General features: G+C 39.4%; 1 protein-coding gene across 4 annotated transcripts in view; it reads right to left on the minus strand.

Moving 5' to 3' along the window:
* The window catches only part of LOC117268879 (pyruvate dehydrogenase (acetyl-transferring) kinase isozyme 2, mitochondrial-like), a 28,761-nt gene extending 15,713 nt beyond the window's left edge, over positions 1-13,048 (minus strand). For 3 of the 4 annotated variants that reach the window (XM_078161083.1, XM_033645619.2, XM_033645621.2), the window contains exons 1-8: positions 12,756-13,048; positions 9,713-9,875; positions 7,624-7,695; positions 7,256-7,443; positions 6,876-6,965; positions 4,527-4,604; positions 4,339-4,415; positions 1,543-1,641 (exon numbers count right to left, since the gene is read on the minus strand). In XM_078161083.1, coding sequence (XP_078017209.1) covers positions 1,543-1,641; positions 4,339-4,415; positions 4,527-4,604; positions 6,876-6,965; positions 7,256-7,443; positions 7,624-7,695; positions 9,713-9,875; positions 12,756-12,885 — 897 coding nt within the window. In that variant the 5' untranslated portion in view covers positions 12,886-13,048. The remainder of the gene's footprint in view (positions 1-1,542; positions 1,642-4,338; positions 4,416-4,526; positions 4,605-6,875; positions 6,966-7,255; positions 7,444-7,623; positions 7,696-9,712; positions 9,876-12,755) is intronic. The other variant, XM_033645620.2, reaches the window with a different exon arrangement.
* Between the last annotated feature and the right edge of the window lie 13,438 nt (positions 13,049-26,486).

Genomic DNA, 26,486 nt, shown 5'->3' on the forward strand with positions numbered 1-26,486 from the left:
TACAAAAGGGGGAAAATCTCAGCTTGGAGCACTTGTTAGCATAAAACAGAAGACAAGTTGACCATTTACGTGTGTGTGTGTGTGTGTGTGTGTGTGTAATCCCACCCTTAATATTTACATTCACCCTGTGTCCTTCTTTACTATCAACACGAATTTCAGCTCTCCTTACAAAGTACATACTGTTGCATGATGTATGCTGTTGGGACATACAATTGTTCCTCATAACACTGTTTGTTTTAAACTTTAACCCCCTGCATTATGTTATCACTTTAACGTTACCTTGGTGATACAAAACGCATACATTGTAACAGCCAGTATTATGTTCATAATACATACTAATAATTTCATTCATAATAATTTCACATAATCATAATTTCCTAAAATTACTACCTATTCAATAGGTCATCAGTCACTTGAATGCGTTGTAATTCGTTAATGAGGCTTCTGTCAGCTGTCCACAAGCTTTCATCTGTTTGCAGCTCGGTCGATATGACGTTTCGTCCAATGTGCAGAGGACTGTGGGTCAGACTAGCCTGAAAAACATGCTGTCTTGCATACTGCAAAATGCAGCTGCATGCATTGCTGGTATTTTTGGCATACTGCATCTGACAAACTGTGTATTGGGACATACAAAATCTTTTTCTGGCATACTAAATGTTACAGTAGTATGGGTATTGGAACGCAGTCAGTTTTTCCATGTTAGGCAATCAGTGCAATGGTTGCAAGTATCAAACAACAGTGTGTTGAGTTAATCATTTCTTAATATGGATGTAGGTGCCAGGAGCCGATTACGTCAATGAATGAGCTTGGAATCTGGAAAGATGACAATGAGGATTTATGCAACCTAATTAAGCAGCTGAACAGCAGTCAGTTGGAGTAACAAGGACAACGGGGCAAAGGGGGAAAACATAGTTTCAGAATGGGGACAAAAAGAATGGAAAGAATTCATTCCACTCCTTCTGTGGTTCAGAGGTAGAGGGGGTCATCCAAAAATCGAAAGCACAGTGGTTCATTCCCGGGCTCCTCCAGTCTGCATGTCAACGTATCCTTGAGCAAGATACTGAACCCCAAATTGCTCCCAATGGCTGTTCCATCGGTGTGTGAGTGTGTTAAAACTGAGTAGCAGGTGGCACCTTGTGTGGTAGCCTCGGCCACCAATGTATGAATGTGTGTGTGTGAATGGGTGAATGTGACTCGTAGTGTAAAAAGCGCTTTAAGTGGTCGACTAGAAAGGCGCTGTACCATTGCAGGTCCATTTACCATTCTTTCCATAGCTTCTTTTAAACAAGCATCTCATAACCACCTTAGAGTATGCAAATAAAGTATGTGTTACATGTTTGAGCATGGCTTTAGGGAGGATTATTGTGGTTTTATTTGGAATAAAGAAGTTTCAGTTGAGCCAACTGTTTCTATTTTTGGTTTGAGAATTTGGGGCTTATAACTAACACTGCTTTGCTGTTGATATTTGCTAATGCATTCTGGGGTTTCACAGATTCTCCTGCTGTCATGAATGGTGTATGCACTCATGTAGGAGTCACTTACCTTTATTGACAGGTCTTCTCCACCAAGAGCGACCATGACTTTGATGGGTGGGAGGGTCCTGCTGGCCTCGTGGTTCTCAATGGTTGCTCTCATGGCATTCTATGGACAGAAAACAGAGTGGTTTATCAGCTGTTTTGTGGCCAAAACTGGTTGGTTGACATTTTTATTCAAAGGTAGATATTAGAGGATATTAAGGGAAGTTCAGTGTGTTCTAAAACTCCACTGCAACAGTTGCTTAAGTCAATACATTCACTTTTGGAATCTGAATTCATTTGGTATATATTTAATAGTATTTAGATTATGAACACACACTTGTGTTTTGAACATGTTTTAACACTAAAATTGGTGTTAAAGGGATTCTGGTTGGCTGGTACCAGCAGCTGTTTAGGCTCATGGGTACAGTAATAATGGGTGGGAGGATACTTAAGTATTGTTAGAGGGGAATTTCACGATTTTAAAACACCATTATGGTTTGCTCTTCTCAGAAACTTGAAAGATGTGGGTATTTACCATGCTCATAGGGTCTAATGAAGAGATGCTATCAAGATGCACTATGGGAATTGTAGGATCCAATGATTTTGGTGTTTGACCCATGCTAGACAATAAGAGTCAGGATATCGCTACCTCTGAAGGTACAATTTTAACTATTCAAAAACAAAATCTGTCTTTCCAAAATTTAGTGAATTGCAATACTAAATCACTGGAGTGGCCTTTTAAGTTATGAAGAACACTCCTATACTACTGTATGTAGTACAGCATACTGTATATCCTATAGTGCCGGCATCTCCAAATGGCAGACCATGGTCCGGGCACATTCTATGTGGACCCGTGAGCAATTTCTGATAAATTAATGAGAAAATGTAATGTGTCCTCAGGGAGCGTTGTTTTTTCCTCCTGACGGTCACAGCTACAGACTGCAGGCACAGCTAATCCAGGTAATTCTGCAACCATTTACCTTGATCATAGCGCCACTCAAATGAGCCATTCAAATTGATTGTTTACCGGAAGAGATGTGGGAATGAGAAGACATAAATTGCTCGAAAGTAAGGAAAGTTGATACAGAAAAAAGAACGTTTAAAAGTGAATGGATGGACCAATTATTGTTCATTCTTTGGCAGCCATAGTCAAACCTTTGTGTCTCATATGTTGTTAATCTGTGGCGTTGATCAAAAGTAGGAATTAAGCATCTCTACCAGACCAAACACAGGTCCTTTGAGGAAACATATCCACAGAATTCCAAGTGAGGGGGCACAAAATAATACGAATACGAAAACTTTATTTTCTTTGGTTCCACCATTGACATGTCTCAAGGCAAGAAGACACACAAAACAAAAAAACTCTGCAGAGCAGAGAATATAAAATATGAAAAATTATGACTGCATTTGCAATACAGTATACAGTCAACACACAATCATCCACACTGAAAAACATACCAGTTCATAAAAGTACACCACGCAGTACTGTATGAGTTAAATTTACAAAACATAGGTCTAGGACATGCCTTATTCAAAGAACCTGCTGTGCAAGAAACCCTCAGCAAAAGTAAAAAGTAGGAGTCAAGGTAAATATCTACCGCATTCTAGTTTTATTTATTGCACTGACAGCGTCTGGGTCAATGGACTTTTTATAGAGATTTTTCCTTGCCATCGGTAGTCTGTAACACTTCCCTGAAGGTCAAAGTTCAAATTCACTGTACAAAGGATGAGAAGGGTCGTTAATGATCTTCTCAGCTTTATTTCTGATGAATTCATTGTACAGACTAGTCAGCTGTTTCTGTGGCTTCCCTAAGGTCTTGGAGGCCATGTTTACTATTTTCTGCAGTTTGTTTCTCCATTTAATGTTCAGATTTCCATACCACATAATCATATTAAATGATAAGATACTTTCCACCAGGCTCCTATACACTATATAGTTTGACTCACTCCAGAATTATTGACCTTGCGTAGCAAGTGGAAGCGTTGTGAACTTTTTTTAAAAATGTGATCCGTATTTATTTGAAAAGTAAGACTGCTGTCAATGTATGTGCCCAAATATTTAAAATCATCAAAAATCTCGACCATTTCTCCATTGATGATTATTGGCTTCATTATATTTTTGTTTTTTTTTGTAAGATTAGCTCCTTGGTTGAACACCATTAACTGAGATTAGAGCATGACAGATCCACTCAGCTCATCACACATTAATTTACAGCTCAGCAAAGTACAAGTGACTGCTCACTGAAGACTGCATGGTTTTTGGGGCAACACAGAAAAACTTTCAGTGACAGGACAGTTGTGAAGGAGTGCTTGAACGCCGCTGCCAAGACATTAATTAAAAAAAAAAGTAAACCAAAAAAACAAATTGTGTGACAAAAAAAGCAAATCTCAAGGTCAACCAGAAAATCAGAAATATCAGCAAATGATGTACTGTCATAGTGCAGTATGCATATCCTCCGCCATTGATGAGTATTTGTTTTATTGAGAAGAAATGTGGCCCTGTTTTCTTTTACTTGCAATGTAGGCCTCAAGTTCATTGTGCTAGCTATAGGACTTATTTTATTTCTTGTACAAACAACTATTTGTTTTCCATGTTAAAACTATCCTGCTTTGAAAATTGAAAATAAATATTGTTTAAATGAAATGTGCAGTGTTGAATTTATTTAACAGACCTAGGCTATTGGATGCAATTTAGACATTATAAAGTTTCGACTTTTGCTGGGAGGAAATTTTAGAAACTGGACCTCTTTGAATTTTAACTGAATACCCCTGCTATAGCGTTTAATTTTTGTGTGTTTGCAGATGCACTGTTATTTATTACCTTGAAGAGCTCAAAGAGTATGTGGTACAGATGAGATGGGATGTATGATATGTGGATAGGCTCTTTATTGTTGTTGGCTACAGGAAGAAAAAATGCAAGAGAATAATTAACTCAATGCACACACACTCTAGAAATCAATACAAACTGTTGGTGTGTGGTTTGTCACAGTGTTTTTGTGTGTGTCTCACAATTCATCTGTCTCAGCTCCAGCTCTGGTGCTCCCAGGTAATACTGCTCACAGAGGAGCTTAGCACTCTCATAGGCATCTGAAGAGAGATGGAGGAAAAGGAAAGGAAAAACATCTTTATTTTTTGCCCTGCATACAGGTAATGAAACTAACATAAAGATAAACAGATGTGATAAAAAAAACTGCTCTGTTTATAAAATAACTGGCTATGAAAATGCATTATGGATTTTAGAAATGCCAGTGGGAACATTAATGCATATCTGTATAAAAAAAACAACAACGCTTTTTAAATGCACTTCATCTTCAAGGTCTTCTATGGTGGCAGCCAGCATGCAGGACACTGCACTGTTTTGCCCCCATTGTTCTGCTGCTCATTTTGTAAGTGCCCTGTAACCTCCAAATGCTGAGTAAGTGCACCCTTCATACAACACAACAACATATTTCAACAGACACCAAGTAAGGCCTATTCTAGGTTTCCTGTGTACCAATTACATTTTGGTTATTAAATTAAACACATTTCAATTAGATATTAACACCAGAATTGAAAATTAGGAAATTTATGCAGCTAAGTAGAATACAAGCTTTTTCATGCATTCTTATCTAGTTTCTCTGCCATGTCTTGGAGAAAAATCTTGTGTCAAAGTCTAAATTAAAAACCTTAATATTTGTGTGCTCACATTGTGCATATTTCAAAATGTAAAAAAGTCACCCCCAGCTACAGAAAACCTGAGGACAGCTACTTCTATTCTAGCAATGATGACGTGCTGTTATACACAGTCTGCTGTGTGCAAAGGGAGGTGATGGAGTACATACACAGTGCAAAGGTGACAGTGGGTGGGAGGGCTATGAGGACCCAACAGGAAAATGTTGCCCTGGGCCCGCCTAATAGATAACACAGCCACGACAGTAGCTGATTAAAAATACAGTCGAAACCTCTTACAGAGATCACGTCTGTTGGGGTCAAAATGATCACTATAGGTGATAATTATCATAACTGTTCTTTTTCTTTATTTTTCAACAGATTGCCATCTAATTGACATTTGGTTATTTATTACATGAATATAAAGTAGTGAAGTGGACATTTTTGCTATTTACTGAATTGTATTCACTGTTTTAAAATACAATACAGCTGTTTTATTATTTATTATGCGGGGGTATTATGTGACTGGGAGTTATCAATCCACCTGACAAGAGCGGCTTCAACCACAGGCGCTTTCCTGGTTTCCATCTGTAGCAGCCATGAATTTGAGGATTTTTATTGAGAGAAAAAGGTTTATTTGTGCCCCTCTGACTTAAATGAGCACACAGCACCAGCCTCAGGTCAACTAAAAACAGACAGGTTACCACAAGGCAAAGTATCACGGGAGTTAAGTTAAAAAAATAGAATAACAGTAGTTTTACATTATTTTCCATATGAGAGAATTATGTATGGGAAACCCCAAAATGGACACCGTATATGCACCGATTCATTTCAGCATTTGTACAGAAATGATGGTGTCCTAGGCTTTTCACACATGAAATACAGCTCTGTAATGCTTTTTTGTGTATTTTATCAAGACATTTCTCATGGTACACTGATACATACACACATACAGCATGGCAATAAAAGAGGTGAATGAAGAGAAATCTTTATTTTTCTCTAGATGTTTTTATGGGAATGTGGATCTTTCATATGTACTTGAGGAGTGCTGATGGTTTCCATGTTCCACATTTTGTAAGTGTCATTGTGGACTCTATGGTGAGACTCACTGTTCTGGACTTGAACTAATCTCAACCCCTAAAAGTCTTGGTCTTGTCTCAGTCTTAGCACACTCTGGTTTTAATCATGACTTGGTCTCAGTTTAGTTAGTCTACTAACACTGGTTTCCACTGAAGTTCTCAAAATTAGATTTTGATTTAGGGCCTCTCTACAAGACAGGGAGTGGAGTGTATTCCCAAAAATAAAACAGATTACAAAAGAATTAAATTACAAACCAACTCACATGCACTGAATGTGGGGCTTTTTAGAGCCAGGGCACCTGTGAGTCTAGGGCTCTTTGCCTAGTTGGTAATCCAGCCTTGTGTCATATAAAGCTGCAAACTGAAGACTTCCTCATAACATAAAAAAGGTTTTGTCTTCTCTATTTTGTTTACTTTTCTACCATACTCTGTGTTATTCACTGTATTTACTGGAGTCACATGCCATTTTAACACACGTTCTAAATAAATTATTGCCATGTGATTGTAACAAGAACATCATGGAATTAAGGGCAAGTGTCAGCTGATATAAACCTAATTACCAATGGTCAAGACTGCCTGTGAAAGTCTCTCTCTCTCTCCCCCTCTCTCTCTCTCTTCTCCTTCTTCTTACCTCGTGCTACCTCTGTCACATCACACATGGAGTCGATACAGCCAATGGTGTTGGGGTGGGCGGGGTTCGTGTTGCCGTTGAAGACAAGTGCTGCAAGAAAGAGGACAAAGTTTTTATTCCTACAACAACTACCACTAGTACTATCAGTTATGGGATTTATAATGATTAATAGCATAATATTAGCTATATATTTACATAATCTGACAGTGTGATCACTGACTTTTGGTCATGTGGTCAGGGGTATGGTTATAACAGGTTCATGCAATATGAACTGGAGTCAGTCTGGAAGCAAATGTGTGTGTGTGTGTGTGTGTGTGTGTGTGTGTGTGTGAGTGTGTGTGTGTGTGCGTGCGTGCATGTGTGAGTGTGTGGCAGCTCACTGTGCTGGTTGATGAGCATGCGGATGGAGATGCGGCTGGTGTAGAAGCGGTCCAGGAAGTACTGGATGTTGTGATCAGTAACGGCATCCTGCTGGCCGAAAGCATCTTTGTACTCAATGATTCCTTGAGCCATGGTGGGCACCACCTCATTGTGCCGGTTCCTGATGCCCTCTAAGACCTCCACAAACCTTGGATTGGTGTGCAGAGGAGGGCAACAGAAAGAAGAGAGGAGGAGGGAAAGGACAGGAGGAGAGCAAGAAGGCAGAGATTAGGTTGGAGAAAAAGAAGCCAGTGAAAGCAATGTCATCCTGTCCAGATCTGTTCTGCTTTTGTTTGTTTTGTTGCTCAGACAGGTGTGCTATACTTACATCTCAAGGACTCTTTGGTCTTCGGGGTTCTTATCTAGAAATTCAAGGATCTCAATCAGGCTCTGGATGTACCTGGGTGAACACAAACACAACAGTCAGTGTATTACATACAGCAAATGTCAGTCGGCACTCCCCCAGTTTGATGAAGCAGGCAGGAGAAGTGACATGGAAGCTAAGCAATTACTGCTGCGGAGGGGCCAGCAGCAAAACATATTTTCCATTGATAAATTAGTCAATTTATCTCGCTGAGCACAGTAACTACTTATCTACCACCACCTCATTCGGTTTGTTTGTTTATGTTCGTGTGACTCTGGCATTTAAAAGGGTTAGTTCAGATCCAGTCACACAAAAAATACAAACTTACTAACTGATCAAGGCAATGGTAGACCAGCAGCTCCATGTTCAGAGAGTCAAAATGTTTTTGTCAATGGAGTCTAGTGGCCTTGATGAGAGCATAGATGGGGAACTGAATAGGCCGTCTGACGGTAAAGCGGCGAAAATACTCTCAATATAATGTGCTTTGCTTTCGTGCCAGACTCCTGCCTGCTTCTCCAAACTGAGAGCTCGCCAAATGACATCTACTGTATGTAATACACTGACTATGGACAACTACCTCATACAACCCCACTTGAAAAGATCTGACCTATCCCTTTAACCCCACTACAGCCAGGGACAGAGACGCAGAGAGAAGGAGATATGAAGAGAATGTAAACACCACCGTCAATCACCAGTCCTGACATGCAGTATGCATTTGTGTTTGTGTGTGTGTGTGTGTGTGTGTGTGTGTGTGAGAGAGAGAGAGACGTGATTCATAGAAAATAACTCTGACACAACTGAGACCCCTCTTTGGCCCAACCCACCTCTAAGCAGATGGCAAGCAGCAGCCTGTGGGGAGGTGGGTTGTCTCAGTTTGAGTTAGAGTCAGCTGATTAGAAGATTTTTTTTTAAGTTTCTGGAGGTACTTAAAAATATCACATCACAATATCACATTTCTGTCAGTGGACAATTTCGCTGCTATCTTGTGAAGGCACATTATGGGTTACGAAAGTCACAGGGCACCATGCTAGCTTGTCCTGAGCAGAAAATGTATGACTGGTGAGAAATCATTGCCTGTGAGTAATTCCTAGAGTCACCATGCCACCACCAGAGTAGCATGCTTTCAGTATTATAGAGAACACAGAGAGAGCTGGCAAAAAAAAAAGTTTAAATGAGCCCACTAAAGTACATTAAATAGAATAAACGTAGAATTCTATTACTTAATATTGCAACATCATGTCAGTTTTAAAGGCCTGACACAACATTCCTCTGCATTATTCTATGTACCAAACTTGTCAAACTTCCCAAAATCAGCAACATTCCATTAATGAGGTCAAAGGTCAGTGATCACATATCCATGACCAAAGATGGAACAAATCTTGAATTAGCCTCAAAACATTGAGAATACAGACATTTAATTAACACAATCAATATGTCAATATCTTCCAACATTGCAGTTTTCTTGTGAATGATGCTGAAAGTGTGACATTGTTTATCACTTTGTCATTCAGCAGTGAGGCTACCGAACTGGACGTGCTGTTCCGCTCAGCTGCAACAGCAAGCAGACAAGGCAAGGAAAAACAAAAATTAGAAAGGCGGGAGTTACAGGAGGAACTGGGACAAAGTTCACCCACCCTCCCTCCTTCTCCTTTTACTGCTCTGTAATGTAATGTGTCATTATATCTGAGCTCACACTGCAGTGGCAGCCTGCTATTCATAGCAATCGGATTAACAAGCTTGCAATTCTTTACAATAAGGACCTACTCTGCAAAAAAAAGGAACGTTTTGAAAGAGTTTTGGAAATGTTTCACAAGTCTGAGGAGCCAGATGACTTTGTGTTCTTGAAGTGAAAACATAAAAATCTCCAACGAAGGAACGTTACATGTATTCTTGTTACGTGAACACAAAAAGAAAAGAAACATGAGGTAACAATATTTATACTTGAATAGGATGTTGTATGACTTAGTGACATGTAAGGTTAGTTAATAAACAAGTCAGTGAATCAGTAATCTGTCAATCAGATACTTTATTAATCAATTACTCTCTGCCTCACCAGCTCTGGAGCAGCTGGACAGAGGTCGTGGCCAGCAGTCGGTCCGGCAATAGGTTGATCTCCTTCATTATGTTGGACAAACGGACAGGAAGCTCCTGACGAAGGAAGACAAACGACGTGCGTTCACAGGCATTGGTCGAACCTTGAGAACGGAAGAGGTTTACTACAAGGATAAGAAGCAAGTTATAACTGGTTTGAAAAAATAGTGGAACTCAGGGTCCACTAAGTAACTTTTTTAGGCAACTTCAAATCACATGTCACAGTCTTCATCAGCAAATTGAGATGGCTCAATTTTCATAAGTAACCTACTGTAAGTCAGCCATGAAAGAGCAAATGGTTGTGAGATGTGGTTGAAAGCTCTGAGAAAAAGCCAAAATGAAACTATTAAAGGGAAATTTTGGTTTATTTCAACCTGTCTCCTATCGTCCTAAATTTGTTTCAAGTTACTAGTGACATAGAAATAATAGTTAGCATGTTAGCCATTAGCCTAGATACAGCCGTAGCATCGGACCTGTTAAAACTTAATTGAACGGGCATCCTTTCAAGTGCAAAGTTAGTCCACTAAACAAGCTTTTTCTCCACAAAGACCGCCTCATATCGTTAGGATAATTGTCAGAGAATATATAATTTCGCATCAAATCATGAAGAAAAAATTTAAATACTTAGAACAAAACTGAGACCTGTACAAAAACTACAATAGTGGTTTGTTTGTTTTAAAAAATCACAGCCATCCGGACAATAATTGATGCTCTTCCATGGACCTGTCTCTCTACTGAAAAACACTGCATTACCCTTACATATCAAAATAATATAACTGTTAAATTGGCACAACTTGTTTAATGGTATACTCCAGTTTAAACCTTACAGTAAAATCTGTGCCGCTGAAGTCAAAGTATCCTCATTCAGCAGTTTATATGACATGTAACAAATTAGCAACCAACAAAATAGCGCTCCAACCAGTTAGGTTAGGTTTAGGAAAAGAATCATGGTTGGGCATCATCATGTTACCTATTTCATGTAAAGTTACATATTTGGCCATCGTCACATTACGTACTTAACAGACAGTTATGTATTTAAATGTGTCCTTAAAAAATTGTTTGTATGATATCTAACAAAACAGAGCCCAACAAATTAGCACCCCTACTGGTTAGATTAGGTTTGAGAAAAGAATCATGGTTGGGCATGATTATGTTACATACTTAACATAAAGTTACACACCTAATGTAAAGTTATGTAGGTTGGGCTAGGAAAGCAAAGTAACATAGGTTAGGTTTATGAAAAGAATTATATTTGGCAATCACCACGCAACTTAAAGTTACTTACTTAATGTATCTTCATATTCGTATGATATATAACAAATTAAAGCCCAACAAAGTAGCAACCGGTTAAGTTAGATTTAGGAAAAGAATCGTGGTGGAGCATTATTACGTTAGGCTACATACTCAATGTTATGTTACCTACCCAACATAAGGTCATGTAGGTTAGATTAGGTTAGGAAAGTAAAGTTACATAGGTTAGGTTTATGAAAAGAATCATATTTGGCCGTTATTATGTTATGTACTTAACCTAAAGTTAAGTGACGTTACTTCATGTATCCTCACAGGTTAGGTTTAGGAAAAGAATCATGGTTGGGCGTCATTACTTTATGACGTTATGTTACATTATGTACTTAAAGTAAAGTTATGTAGGATAGGTAATGTAGGTTAGGTTAGCTTGGGAAAAGAATCATATTTGGCCATCATCAAGTTACGTGCATAACGTAAAGTTACTTACTTCACGTAACATGACTCTGTACCTTTGAATAACTTAAAAGTTCACTTGAGTTCACACGGCACATGAACACCAGTCTCCTGGAGTAAATTTGTGTGTTGTTTGACCCATCCACCACCTCAACCTGCATCCTTACGCTGACTTTTGCTCTTTACACTACTTACCTCTTTAGTCCCATCACTTTATCACAGCCTTCACAATTACATTGGTAATATACAAATTCTGGTGCATTACTTTTCATAGGTAAACACTGAAGTGTATGAGAGCACCCTGCTTAAATAAACACATAGACTGTATAAAAAAAGTGGATGTAGCCATTGTGACGTCACCCATTGGTTTGTGGACTGCTGTCTTGAGGCCTTGGGTTTGGCTGTTTATTTTTTTTAAGCCAGATGTGGCTCATATTTGGAGGAGAGGGTGGACCTGTGGATCTGACTAAGAATTTGAGCATACCACCATGTTACCAACTGGTACCCAAATGGGACCATAATTAACAAAAGGAACATCGTGCTGTATTGAAGAAGACTTTAATGTAGCTATTAACTACTACTATTGAACTAATACTTATATTGCCAAGGACAGCTGAAATAAAATGTATAACAAGGAAAAAAAAAGAGACTGACAAAGAACTGACAGTACCCTCACCCTCTCACACCCCTTTCCCCCTACTAACTTGTGTACAGTCTCTAACAAAAGTCATCATCATTCATAGTCACCACCATTAACTGCATTAACATGAGCAGCAGCAATGTTACCCACCATCAGCATCATCAACACAGTGGCAAGGTCTGACTGAGGTCTGAACAGCAGGCTGACAGCACGGAACTGACAGCTTGTTTTCACTATCACGAGATGGTGAAATCAAGCCAATGAGACAAGTAAAAGAATATTTTGTCACAGTACTGCTCTGTCTTTGTTTCAGCGCCTCTCCTGATTGCTTACCACTGTAGCAACGATTAAAAGCTCATTGCAGATGGGGCAGATGGACTCCATTTAGCTTCAGGGATTGAATATATGCAATACTTATTACACCATTCTCATTCCTGATGGTATGCAACTGTAGCCAAAACGCTACATTTCAAAGATACTATAAAAACAATGACAACCACAAATAGATTAATAACATTTGAAAAAAAAAAAAAAAACACGAACAAACAAAAATGCTCATACAAGAATAGAGAATAGAAGGTAACGGTAAAGGCACATCAGTGTCTTTCACAGCATCAAAAGAAAAAATGTCTGCAGGAACCTTGTAGTAATAACAGATACTCACCAAAATCCAAGAACTGCTTCATTGATAGAGGAGAGGGGGAGAACTTGGAGAAATGATCGATGTGTTTGGGTACGTTGGCCAGCGCTGCAGTCTTCATCAGAGACTGAACAAACTTAATTTTACTCGTCATCCTCAAAAGCTAATTTACCAAAAATAAATAAAAGCCAGAAAAGAGAGAAATATAAAGTCCTCCGACATAATAAAAAAGCAAGAAAGCTGGACGACCGTTATTAGTGATGGCCGAGGTGAGAAACTCCGGCAGATGCTGTCGTTTAAAGTCTGCAGCGCCACACATGGAACTGTTATTTAAATAGATGTCTCAGCCAATAGGAGCGCGCGGTGGGCGGCAGCCAGCTCCACCCACATGAACTGTAAAAGAAGATAGTAAACAGGGGTTGGAGGGGGTATGTGTGTGTACAGTGTGACAGGGTCACGTTACGTAAGTATAACGTTTCCTCCGTCAGATAAACAGCTTGGATGGAAATATATAGGCTATGTCCACTGTCAACAGCGTGTACCCTTTTAATGACGCAACTTCATCCCTACATGTTACCAGAATAGAGTCACAACGTTGTTAAACGGATTAATAATAAAAACAAGGGACTGTAAGGGACTGGTTTTTACTTGTCAGAGGAGATGTTGGCTAGGGTGTGACTTTCTTTTGTTTGCTTGTTTTTTGTTTTTTTTATTAGGCCTATACCTCCCCTGAAGCTGTTGACGTCTGTATGTTAAAAATAAAAAATAAAAAAAATGCTAGTTGGTGCATGCTGGTTGGTTCACAGTTCATTTTTGGCCACACTGTTAATGAGACGTAGACTAGATAAAGTGATTGTGATGAAATATCACTATTTTAAATTTAGATATGGTAATGTTTTTGGGTTTGTTTGTTTGTTTGTTTGTTTTTACAGTTTCTCGGTATGATAAATTAAGTCATTTTGGCAATTTGAAAACAATCAAAAAAACATTCTGCTGTAAAATAACTTTACTATCAAAAGAGCTATAACAAAAATTAAAAAAAAAAAAAGGAAAATGTATTTCAAATCAAATCAACTTTATTTATATGGCACTTTTCATACAACAGTAACACAAAGTGCCTCACAGAGGTTAAAAACAACAAAGATCCAAAACAGAAAACAAAAAGAAAAGAGAAAACCCAACCCTCCCACCCCACATAGAGATACGTAAATATACATATACGCACACACACACACACACACACACACACACACACACACACACACACAAGCTATCACTAAAGAGACATGGCCGAGCACCGAGACCTGAGGCAAGGAAAAAGCCACCTCTGGGGGCCGTCCACACTGTGAGGGCCCACAGTCCACAGCCACAGGGAGCGCCGCCATAGAGACCTCCCCGACCTGGGCAGACATGAGGCTCCACACCAAGGTGCAGTGCCCTACAGCCACCCAGGTCAGAGCGGTCTCCCGACGGCACCCCCATCGGGAGACCAGGAACAACTCTCAGTGTGGTAGGCCCCCATGAGGAAACACTGGAGCTAAAAGCTAAGGGACTAAAACAGTAAGATAGGATAAAAGGTATAAAATGAACCAAATAAACAAAAAGCTATTTAGCTCATAAAATTGAGTTAATAGCTAGGTAAGAATGATCTAAAACAAGAGACATAAAATGCATCAAAACTAAAACCTATAGGCTAACTAAAATAACAAAAGATAAAGGTTAAATGAGATAAGAACGTAAAAAGAGGAAGGATAAGAATATAAAAAATAAATAAAAAATAGATAATAGATAGATAAATCGGTTATAAGAGGAATTTAAAATAGATAAATAAAGAGATCAGTTAAAAGCCTGATTAAAAAGATGAGTCTTGAGCCTCTTTTTAAAAACATCAACAGTCTCTGCAGCTCTGAGGTTCTCCGGCAGGCTGTTCCACAGTCGGGGGCCATAATAACTAAATGCCGCCTCCCCGTGTGTTTTAGTCCTAACTTGTGGTATGGTTAAAAGGCTGGTGTCGGAGGACCTCAGGGTCCGTGAGGGTTGATATGGTAAAAGCAGGTTAGGCCCAAGACCGTTAAGACATTTAAAAACTAATAAAAGAACCTTAAAATCGATCCTGAAGCACACGGGGAGCCAATGCAGCGATTTTAAAACTGGTATAATGTGCTCACGCCCTCTGATCCTCGTCAGCACTCGTGCAGCTGAATTCTGTAATAATTGTAGATTTAAGATACTCTTTTTGGGAAGACCAGAGAGCAGGGCATTACAATAACCTAACCTACAGGAGATAAAAGCATGCATCAGCACCTCCATGCTGGCCTGAGAGAGAAACGGGCGGACTCTGGCTATATTCTTAAGATGGCAGAAACCTGCCTTTGTTATGTTTTTAATATGTGGAATAAAACAGAGCTCAGAGTCAAAAATCACACCCAGATTTTTTACAGATTGTGTTGGTTTAAAATCCTGTAGTTTTGGTAAAAGTTTCTCTCTCTGGCCTTCAGGACCAATGACTAAATCCTCTGTTTTGTCCTGGTTGAGCTGCAGGAAATTTGCTGCCATCCATGACTTTATATCTAAAATGCAGTTAAAAAAGGCATCAATTGGCCCTGTATCATCAGGAGACACGGCGATGTACAGTTGCGTATCATCAGCATAACTATGAAAGCTGATGCCGTGCCTCCTGATGATGTCCCCCAGAGGAAGCATGTATGGATTAAAAAGAGTTGGACCTAAAATTGACCACTGGGGGACCCCACACTTTATCTCATGGGTTCCTGAGGAACATGTATCCATACTTACAAAGAAGTGTGGATCAGTAAGGTAAGAGACGAACCAGTTAAAAACAGTACCAAAGAGGCCAACCAGGTGCCTCAGTCTATTTAATAAAATGTGATGGTCTACTGTATTGAAGGCGGCGGTTAGATCCAGTAGTACCAAGACTGTGAGTTTATGGTTATCTAAATTGCACCTGATGTCGTTTAAAATCTTTAAAAGGGCTGTCTCGGTACTGTGGTTCATCCTAAAACCAGACTGATACTTCTCTAAAGTGTTATTTGTATTTAAAAAATCATTTACTTGGTTAAAAACCTGTTTTTCTAAAATTTTGCTTAAAAATGATAAGTTGGATACAGGTCGATAATTATTAAAAATGTTGGGGTCTAAATTGCTCTTCTTCAGAATGGGCTTCACCACCGCCGTTTTCAAGGGGGCTGGGAAGACACCTGTCTCAAGAGAGCAATTCACCATGGACAGTAGCTGTTCCTCAAAGAAACCATAAAATTTTTTAAAAAACGGTGTGGGAATTGGGTCTAAAAGGCAGGTTGTGGGCTTTACTTGGGAGAAAACTCGACCAAGTGTCCTCGCATCAACCAGGGCAAAACTCTCTAGTGTTTCCTCAGGTAAAAGCAATGATCCAGATGTGTCGACAGTTAAAATCTGTTGCGATAAAAGACTGGATCTGATGTCATTGGTTTTACTTCTGAAGTGGTCTGCAAAGTCCTCACAAAGGGCATTGGTTGTTGTCTTAGGTGATCTGTTAAAATTACTGTTTGTTAAAATATCAATTGTGGAGAAGAGGAATTTGGGATTGTTTTTATTGTCAGAGATTAGTTTTTTGAAGTGGGAAATTCTTGCCTGTTATGGGGTGCCGTTTGTAAAGTGGCTCACGCTGAAAATAACATCAACATTTTGCCACATTTAGCTTCAAACAATGTTTAAAAAAGTATTGTGAATTTTTTAACGTCACCTTTTACCACATTTACAGCAATATTTGTTAACTTAGAAACATATTAAATAGTTAAATCTAAATATTAAATGTGGCACCTAAATGTTAAATCTAAATATTAAATATAAATATAAATATAAATATAAATGTTAAATCTAAATGCTAAATATAAATCTAAATGTTAAATCTAAATATTAAATCTAAATCTAAATGTTAAATCTAAATCTAAATGTTAAATCTAAATGCTAAATATAAATCTAAATGTTAAATGTTAAATCTAAATGTTCTGGGTGAAACTAAATATTTAGCTAATATGCAAATTCACACTGCCGGTCACCGGAAGTACCAAAATAAAAGCTCAAGATAGTCAGACTGTGTTTATAGAATCAAATAACGAATTAAAACCAACTTATCGGGGGAAATGGACACTTGAACATACATTAGCGTGATAACTACCTAAAATAACAAGAAACGTGTTTGGAGAAATTTTATTTGATGTGTACTTTGAGTTGTTAGTGTCCCTTCGGAGGGAATCACCTTGTTGTTTACAAATACTTCCGGGTAGAAAACCAGCGGAGTTTAGCTACATATATATATGCATATCTCACATTTTTCACGTCACTATATCACTGTTTAGACTAATCTGGTGTTTGTAAAGTCTATAAACACAATGATTGAACAAACATTACTATCACGTTCTGAAATTAATAACATGGTTATCGTAGATTAGCGGGGCTAACCGTTAGCTGTTAGCCCCGTTAGTGGTGTCTGTAATGACTCTAACTCTAAACGGTCCGTGAAAAAAAATATTTTTTTCCAGCGGATGTCTTAGTTACATCATGATTGTGCTAACTGGAGTAGTTTCATGTCGTATCCGACAACGAGAGGCTTTTAACAGATGACGTCCTGATAGCTTTGCTGCTGCTGCAGCCACTGATGCTTTCTAGACATCGTGATTTCCCAAAACTGAATAAATACCACACATCGCAACACAAAACTGCTTTGCTAGCTCAATCATGTTGTAACTAAGACATCCGCTCGAAAAAAATATTTTTTTCACGGACCGTTTAAGAGTTAATGAGTCATTACAGACACTGCTAACGGTGCTAAGAGCTAACGGTTGTTAGCTTAGCTTAGGTTGTTAGTCCCTCCGACGGGACACTAACAACTCAAAGTACATGTCAAATAAAATTTCTCCAAACATGTTTCTTGTTATTTTAGGTAGTTATTATCACGCTAATGTATGTTCAAGTGTTCATTTCCCCCGATAAGTTGGTTTTAATTCGTTATTTGATTCTATAAACACAGCCTGACCATCTCAAGCTTTTATTTTGGTACTTTCGGTGACCGGCAGTGTGAATTTGCATATTAGCTAAATATTTAGTTTCACCCAGAACATTTAGATTTAACATTTAAAATTTAGATTTATATTTAGCATTTAGATTTAACATTCAGATTTAGATTTAATATTTAGATTAAACATTTATATTTATATTTAGCATTTAGATTTAGATTTAGATTTAATATTTCGATTTAACATTTAGATTTAATATTTAGATTTAGCATTTAGATTTAGATTTAGCATTTAGATTTAGATTTAATATTTAGATTTAGATTTAGCATTTAGATTTAATATTTAGATTTAGATTTAGATTTAATATTTAGAGTTAACATTTAACATTTAGGTGCCACATTTAATATTTAGATTTAATTTAATATATTTCTAAGTTAACAAATATTGCTGTAAATGTGGTAAAAGGTGACGTTAAAAAATTCACAATAGGCCTACTTTTTTAAACATTGTTTGAAGCTAAATGTGGCAAAATGTTGATGTTATTTTCAGCGTGAGACACTTTACAAAGGGCACCCCATAGCCTGTTTGACTGCGTAATTGTAGGTTTTAAGATGTTGACGTAATATTTCGTAGTGGACTCTCTCAGCACTCCTGCAGTATCTTTTCAGTTGTCTGATTTCCTGATTTCTCCATGGGGGTGTAGGTTTTGTTCTAATTGTTTTGATTAAAAGTGGAGCCACTGAGTCCAGCGTTGACTTGAGTTTGTTGTTAAAATTGTCCACAATAAAATCACAGGGTGCTGGTAAAATCTCTGCAGGAGTGCTCTGTAAAATCTGGATAAAATTTGCAGCCACTTCAGAAGTTAGGTAGCGTTTCCTCACTGTTCTCACTGGGGCCTCCTGTTGGTTAAAACTGGTGATGTTAAAAAACACACAAAAGTGGTCGGACACAGCCAGATCCACAACAGAGGACACACCCACGGACAGGCCATAGGTTATGACCAGGTCCAGGGTGTGCCCTCTGCTGTGGGTCGGCTGCGTGATATGTTGTTTAAAATCTAAACAGTTTAAGAGGTTTAAAAATTCTCTGGATACTGAGTCCGAGGTGTTGTCAATGTGTAGATTAAAATCACCAGTTATTAAAATCCTGTTGTAGGTGGAGTGAATGATTGATAATAATTCAGAGAAATCACTGATAAAAGAAGTGGAGTACTGGGGTGGTCTGTAAACCGTTATGCAAAGGATAGGAGGGCTGCTAAAAACAAAGGCATGATGCTCAAATGACGTGTAACTGCTAAAAGAAACTTCATTTGAGGACATTGTGGTTTTTGTTACTGATGCAGTTCCGCCTCCTCTTTTACCTCCCCTAATAGAATATAAAAAGTTAAAATTTGGTGGGGAAGCCTCGGTGAGAAGAACAGGTGCGTCGGTGCCAAGCCATGTCTCTGTAAGGAGAATACTATCTAGGTTATTGTCTAAAATTAAATCATTTATGATAAAAGATTTGTTTAAAAGGGAGCGCACGTTCAGCACTGCCATTTTAATGTTTGTGCTGAACGTGCGCTCTTCGTGACTTTTCAAATGGATGTTAAAAACACGGTTAGGTCTAAAAACATTCCTGGGTTTCAACTTTCTAAGTGTAATGTTAGTTTTTATGGTGTGAATGTCCTGTGTTTCCGGTTGCAGAGAAAGTGTGTGTGGTACAATGTGTAGTGGAGGAGGGTGGAGGTGGGTGAGCAGTGAGTCAGGAGGTGGCTGTGGTGCAGGATCGGACTGTCAGGTCAGTGTTGACTGATAAAAGCTGTGATCCCTTCTGGTTTGGGTGGAGGCCGTCCCGTTTAAAAAGGTGGGGTCTGTTTAAAAAAGCTATAAAGTTGTCCACAAAAGGGATACTTTTGGACAAGCAGTAGCCTATCCCTTCAGCCACAGGTGCAGCTGACGAAGGCGGCTGGTGGTGACGTCACCATAACGAGGTGGGGGAAGCGGGCCGGAAATAATTAGCCGTGTCCAGCAAGCAACGTGGGCTATTAACACATTTTTCTGTAAGGAACATATGAATACATCCAGTAACTGATAATAAAAAATTATTGTGGTAATCTGCTGCACATAATGGCAACACGTTATGCTTTATGTTGCTGGAGGCATCCTGCAACACCTACCCAAGTTAAAATCCCTGAAAACTTGGTTTCAAGTTCTAAGCATTTCATTGTAATTATAGATATCATTTGCTAAATACTAGTAATAAAGAATAAAAAAAAACTATGGACTGTCTTGTGATCTGACCACTCTGCAATAACTAAAACTGAATGTTGGGCAGGGGTAGAAAGTGGGGGCCCACTGGCCCCTTCCTTACTCCCTACCCCTCCTATTTCTAGCCTTGTTTGGACCATACACATCTTTGAACTTGGCTGCAAACAAACTAAATATCAAGCTATCTGCTAAATATTAGCATGTTAAAGGTCCAGTGTGTATCTCGCGCGCGCGCGCGCGCACACACACACACACACACACACACACACACACGGATATTTGCTTAACAAACAACATTGGTGCCTTTTTTCTTTAGTTCATTAATTTTAATAATAATAATGATAATATCATAAATATTACAAATTGGGCCGTTACACATCTATTAAGTTTTACAACGGCATCTTGCACTGTTGCATTATTAACACTTTGACACACCTGCCAACAGACAGACAGACACCAAAGTACTCAAAACAGCTTCTTTGGTAGTATAGCTACATTAGGTGTCAACAGGACCACATTTTGCCATGATGTCACACACCAGACGTTACAGCGTTGTTGCAACTGTTAAAAATAAGACCATTTACCTGAAATTATGAAATGTGCTTTATTAATTTAGTAAATCACTAGTTTAAAATGAGTTAGTAATTACTAAGAACTCAGCGAGGACTTTACGTCCCAACTCAGTGATGGATTTATGAATAGCTGGTGCAGTCCAACACAGGAAAACAGGAGGGCAGAGGGTTTGGACTATTGTTTGTGCCTATACACAATTTCGTATTCTAATTTTTCTTTAATGAATCTGTTGATCTCTATTCAACAGTGGTGCTACATTTGCTTTGTTGTGGGTCCCAGTGTACCAGTATGCTTAATTCAAGATCAAGAGTTACATCACTCTGTCTCACACATATATTTATAGTTATTATGTTACAGCAGGGAAAGACAGAACACACTACAATAACAAGGTCAAGTATAGGGGAGAAAAACACAGCAAAGTCACCACAGTATTTATGTCACCACATTCCTCATGTGTCTATAATAATTCCTGCTGACTGAATTATTATTAAGCTTAAAGCCATTCCTGGTAAAGTAACATCTGACTGACGTGACCAAAGATGAGTCTCAAAAAGAAAGCAAGGGGTCACAAACTATTGTGTTGGTTTATAGCCTATCCCAGCTGACACTGGGTGAGAGGCGGAGTTCACCCTGGACAGGTCACCAGACTATCACAGGGCTGACACGTAGAGACAGACAACCATTCACACTTACATTCACACCCACGGCCAATTTAGAGTCACCAATTACCCTAACCTGCATATCTTTAGACTGCTGGAGGAAGTTAAATGTAAATGATAAACTTCAGATAAATGTTTATCTGAAATTAATATGTGGCTTTAGTAGTCTGAGTTAGTCAGATTTAGTGGATATCTTCAAAAATACAGTAAATTTCAGTAGTTTTAGTAAACATTTTATCAACAGTCTTTAATTGTGAATCTTAGAAAGTGAGCCATTTGTATTTAAAAAAAGTTACTCCATGTATGTGTACAGCGAATCATCTAGGTCATGATCCAGCTAACTGTCAATACACCTGCACTTCTGCAGCATTCCTTTTTGTTCCATATGTGACTAAGCAAATATTGACAAGCAAAGGCCCTTGTTTAAACATTTTCTGTACATACTCATTTTATTTCAGCTATTTTGTGACTGTTGATTGTTTACAAGTTGAGGTGTGAATTTATTTTGTTTGCTGTGAACCAAACTTAACCATAAATCAGCTGTCTGAGGCTAATGTGATGTCAATACATTATTAAATGAACTTTGGTGTAAACTCACACTTGTTTGTGGTTTCTCATGTTTTCCTGATTTGTAATTGAGTCTCCTGTATTTGATCCAATACTATTATTATAGTTTACAGTAGTTTCTGCCTTCAGCCTTTAAAGTGTGTTTAGCTTGTTCCATAACAGTATACCCACATACATAGTGAGGACAGCAAATAATAGACATTAACCTTCAAAACCAAATATTGAAACCAACTTCTGAAGAGTATCAGCTCTTTATCTTTCAAGAGATATACAGACAGAGAGAACAAGCGGCAGCTACTGCTTACCGTTGGTTTCAATATGTGTGGCAGACAGTACCAGCTGTCTTACGTGCATGCTCCTGGTATGTGTTTTCCCAGAGAGGAACATTCTCTATCAGCCACCAATGCTCTGTGTGTCGGGAAAAACACTGGTTGTGTAACCTGTGTTATTTTGACTGAAGCTCTCTGTGTACATGTTGAAGAAACATCACAATTACATCCTGATTAGATAACTAATATCAGCCTGTGGATTACCTGCTTTCTTCCTAAAATAGGTTACTATTATGATCATCAATAAAACAAAAATAAACCTCCTGCTCTGGTGAGACAATAAAGTTCTGTTTCATTCAACTCTGTTCGTTATGAGGATGACAATACCCAGAGGAAGTGAATTTCAGTGTTTTTGTGGTTTTGGAAGATTAGAAACGTTTCACTTTTAACTTGTCCTTGTTATTGTTGTGATTATTACGTCTGTTTTTGACCTCCTGAGCTTGTTCCTGCGTCAGACAACCAACCACCATCCCAAAGCCCTTTCGTATTCCTTAATATAGTTTGTTTACAGTCTGGAAGCTCACTGAAGAGGGTGATAACAGGGAGAATACATTACAGTCCATATCCCTGCCAGGCACGTCTCACACACACACACACACACACACACACACACACACACACACACACACATACAGATGTGTCTCCCATGGACATATAAAGAGAGGTGGATACAGCTTTGGAGGTGGGGCCCCATTTATTCCTGTAACAGTTGCACAGTAGGGCATGAAGCCAAAAAAGCCGGGTGTAAAAGTCTCCAAATCTTGGGCATCACTGGGCTCATAGAGAAACACACTAGAGACTTGTGCTGGCTGAGCTGGCTACTTAGAGTTTAGTTCTCAGCTAACTTGAATGAGATAAAATGATTTAATCATGTGGCTCATTTAAAATGTTTCCAGACCGAATAGATAAAATCCTGACAGTGAAACAAATCATTTTGTGGGGTTTGTGACACAAAACTAATTTACAGCAGGCTGTTCTCGTGCACCATTTGTTTGTTTTCCTATTAAAAGGAATACACCAAAACCCGTACTTATGCCATACAGTGGTGTGCAGTTCCAAACTTTACCAGCAATAAAATATTTACACTGTTAAAAAAAAGTGACCCAAAAGGTGGCTTTAAATAATTCATTTAAAACCAATAAAATCACAGCATTGACAAATGCAGAGATTGGACAGTCACTAAAAATGTTAAAATAAAACAATTAAAATGGGCGACTTGAAATGGCTGAGAGAAATAACAATATATCAAATTAAAATCCACAATTAAATTAATCCATTAAAATCCACCTAGTAAAAGGCCACCTTTTTAAGAGACATCTGTATACAGCCTAAAAGGGAGAGAGAAGCCAGTATATGCCAGGATAGGTGCGTTCAACGGGATCTCTTTCAAGAGGTCAAAAGCGGCACCTCCTGGGCTGCAGCTTCAGTCCATGCTGGTGGAGCTGCTGGAACACTTCTTCCAGGTGGCGTATGTGACGACTGAAATCTGGCAAAAACATCCAAATAAATCAGCGATGAATCATTTACCATATTGCTCAAGCAGTGTTGCATCAGCCTCTGAAACGTTGCTTTGGCATTGCACAGGCCAAATGGCACTGCACAGGCCAAATGGCATTCGTTCGAACTCGTAGGGTGTTGTAAAAGCTGTCTTCTTTCTATCAGCAGGGTCCATTTCCACCTGCCAATAGCCACTTGCCAGGTCGAGCGTGGAATACCATTAAGCAGCTTTGAGACTGGTCAATGACTCCTTGATGCGAGGTAGGGTAGGTGTCCTTATGTGTGACTGCATTTAACTTCCTGTGGTCTACACAGAACCTCCAGCTTCCATCCTTCCTCCTGACGAGTACAAAAGGGGTTGTCAGTGGACTCGTACTTTCCCTCAACACACCACTGTCCAGCATGTTCTGAAGCAAGGTTCGTAGATCAGAATACAGGCTTGGAGGGACAGGACGGTACGTTTCACGACTCTAGGGTGCTGTACCAGTTGGTATCTGGTGTTTCACAACACTAGTGCAGCCGATGTCCTCACTGTGGCTTGAAAACACCTTTTGCAGTAGGTTCATAACTTCACTCTGTTGGTCAGGGTCACCCTCATTGCTACTTCCACCACATCTGATGCCAAACTGTTGAGCACCAGCTCTTGCTCTCCTTATATGTCTGCTGTGGACACCTCTGTCACTTGGGCCAATGGTTGGTGTTGAGGGACCTCTACTGGGTAAGGGTTGGGGTTGCAAATCCTACACGGCACCCGTCCTCCATTTAGGCTGCCCAGGGTCCGACCCACATGCTATTCTGTGTCACTGTCAGGAAGCAGCTCTACAATCACATTACAGGATGGGTTAGATGCATCTTCAGATACCTGTGTCTACACAATCATCTCAGATTGGGGTGGGATGACGACTATTTGCTGTTGCTGTAACTTTGCCACACCCTGGTAGGGACTAAGAGGACCTCTGGTGGCTATCTGTTGGCACTCTGTAAAAGCTCTGGCCCAAATCTGTTCTTCCATAGGAGGCATGGTGGTCTTGAAGGGTGACAACTCCAGGTGATTTCCTTGAGTGAGAGCAGACCACACAGGTTTAATAAAGTTTATGCCAAGTATACCCTTATCTGGACCCAGGCATTCATTATTGACAGTTATCCCCCCTTTTTCAGGAACGTGAACGCTTCCTACCATACACTCAACCAAAGTGTAGCCAACATAGGGGATCGTCAAGCCATTTGCAGCACGCAGGGTCAGAAAGGGAACATCATCGGCACTGGTCACACTGGTTCCTTCTAGGTACCTCCTTAACAAGCTTTGGCTCAGCAATGAGACCTGTGATCTTATATCAAGTACAAAAGGAATGGAGCATCCATCATCTTAACAATAATATCAGGACACTCACTGACCAAGGCTGACTTTGGCTGTGCTGTGGGCTCCGTATCTTTAGTGACTGCCCCCACTGCTTGGCCCTCAGCTGTAGGGGGAATTAAAAATCCAGAGGCCCCGATGGTCTGTGGGGGCACCGGTGCTGAACATGCCCACCTGCACCACAACTTCTGCAGATAGGTCTGCCCTGTTCATCCCACTGGTAAGCGAGTGCTGTTGTGCCTGTTGGTCGTCGTCTCACCAGGGGGTTTGCATGCCAGGTGTCTGGTGGTCCATGGACGGGGTTCCAGGGGTTGGCTGCACTTCCCTGATGGAGAGCTGTGACCTCACCTTCTTCATCAGGGTAGCTGAAAGAGCTTTCATCTGCTCCATGATCAGTTTCAGGTGCATTATTGCTACTCTGCTGTGCTGTGTCCATTTTTTAACAGTAAACAACAAAAAGCTGAAACTCTACACGAAATTATAGCATTATTACTGCTGTTATGAATATTTAATTAGCCTTTTGCTTTAGGACAGCATGAAGTGGGGAAATAGAGAATGGGGGAATGACACAGGCCGCAAGCTGGGGTCGAGACTGCAACCGCTGCGGCGAGGCAGTGCCTCTATGCATGGGGCCTGTGCATGCTACATACAGGGGCGTTGATAGATTAGTGGATAGTGCCGATGCCCCTATTACTGGCGTTTTCATCACCTGGTGTAGGAGTGTAGTCTTCATCGCTATCCCCACTGTCACGAAGACAACTGTCATCAATTTTGTCTGGTGGAACCCCGCTTTGAAGTTCACCTGGTCGCTTCCCATAGAACACTGATTCATTTTGTTGTGTGTTATGAAAAAGCACAGAAATTGCATTTATATCCCACTATGCTATGTTTATTATGAATATAGAAATTTCCTAGAATGGCATTTCCCAAATAAATGCATGTGAGTGCTGAAATCCATCTAAATACAGCATTATTTATATGCTGCCATTATGGCCAAATGTAGCCGTTATGGACAAATGTAGTTAATTTGCAATAAACAGAAATCTTCAAATAATGTAAAAAAATATATTTGACACATGAAGTCTATTCAAATATGTCAGCTGTAGAAGCAAACAATAAGCTGGTACGTATTTTTATCTTAGCACAACTTATCTCATATTGGACAACTCTCCAAATTTGCAGCCTTCACACGCAGTGGTTGTTTGTTTGCAAAGGGTTCCTAGGTACGTACTGAATATGCACAAACTGGCATTGGGGGAATACATATGCTATCTCGACTGCAGTCTGAATGGAAGCAGTATGATGTCAATTGGCAACAATCGGCGTCATCTCAGAGAGAGAGAGAAGCAGTGGTCAAGCGAGCTAGAGAATGGATGAGGAGAGCGAGCAGTGGTAGCGAGAAAGCCTGTGAGTGAGAGGCATATTCATGTAACAAATATACAAATGTCAATTAGATGGTAATCTGCATGAGAAATTCAGAAAAAGAAAAAAAGAAATCGCTTATAATCA

The sequence above is a fragment of the Epinephelus lanceolatus genome, chromosome 18 (assembly GCF_041903045.1).
Source record: "Epinephelus lanceolatus isolate andai-2023 chromosome 18, ASM4190304v1, whole genome shotgun sequence".
Classification (NCBI taxonomy): domain Eukaryota; kingdom Metazoa; phylum Chordata; class Actinopteri; order Perciformes; family Serranidae; genus Epinephelus; species Epinephelus lanceolatus.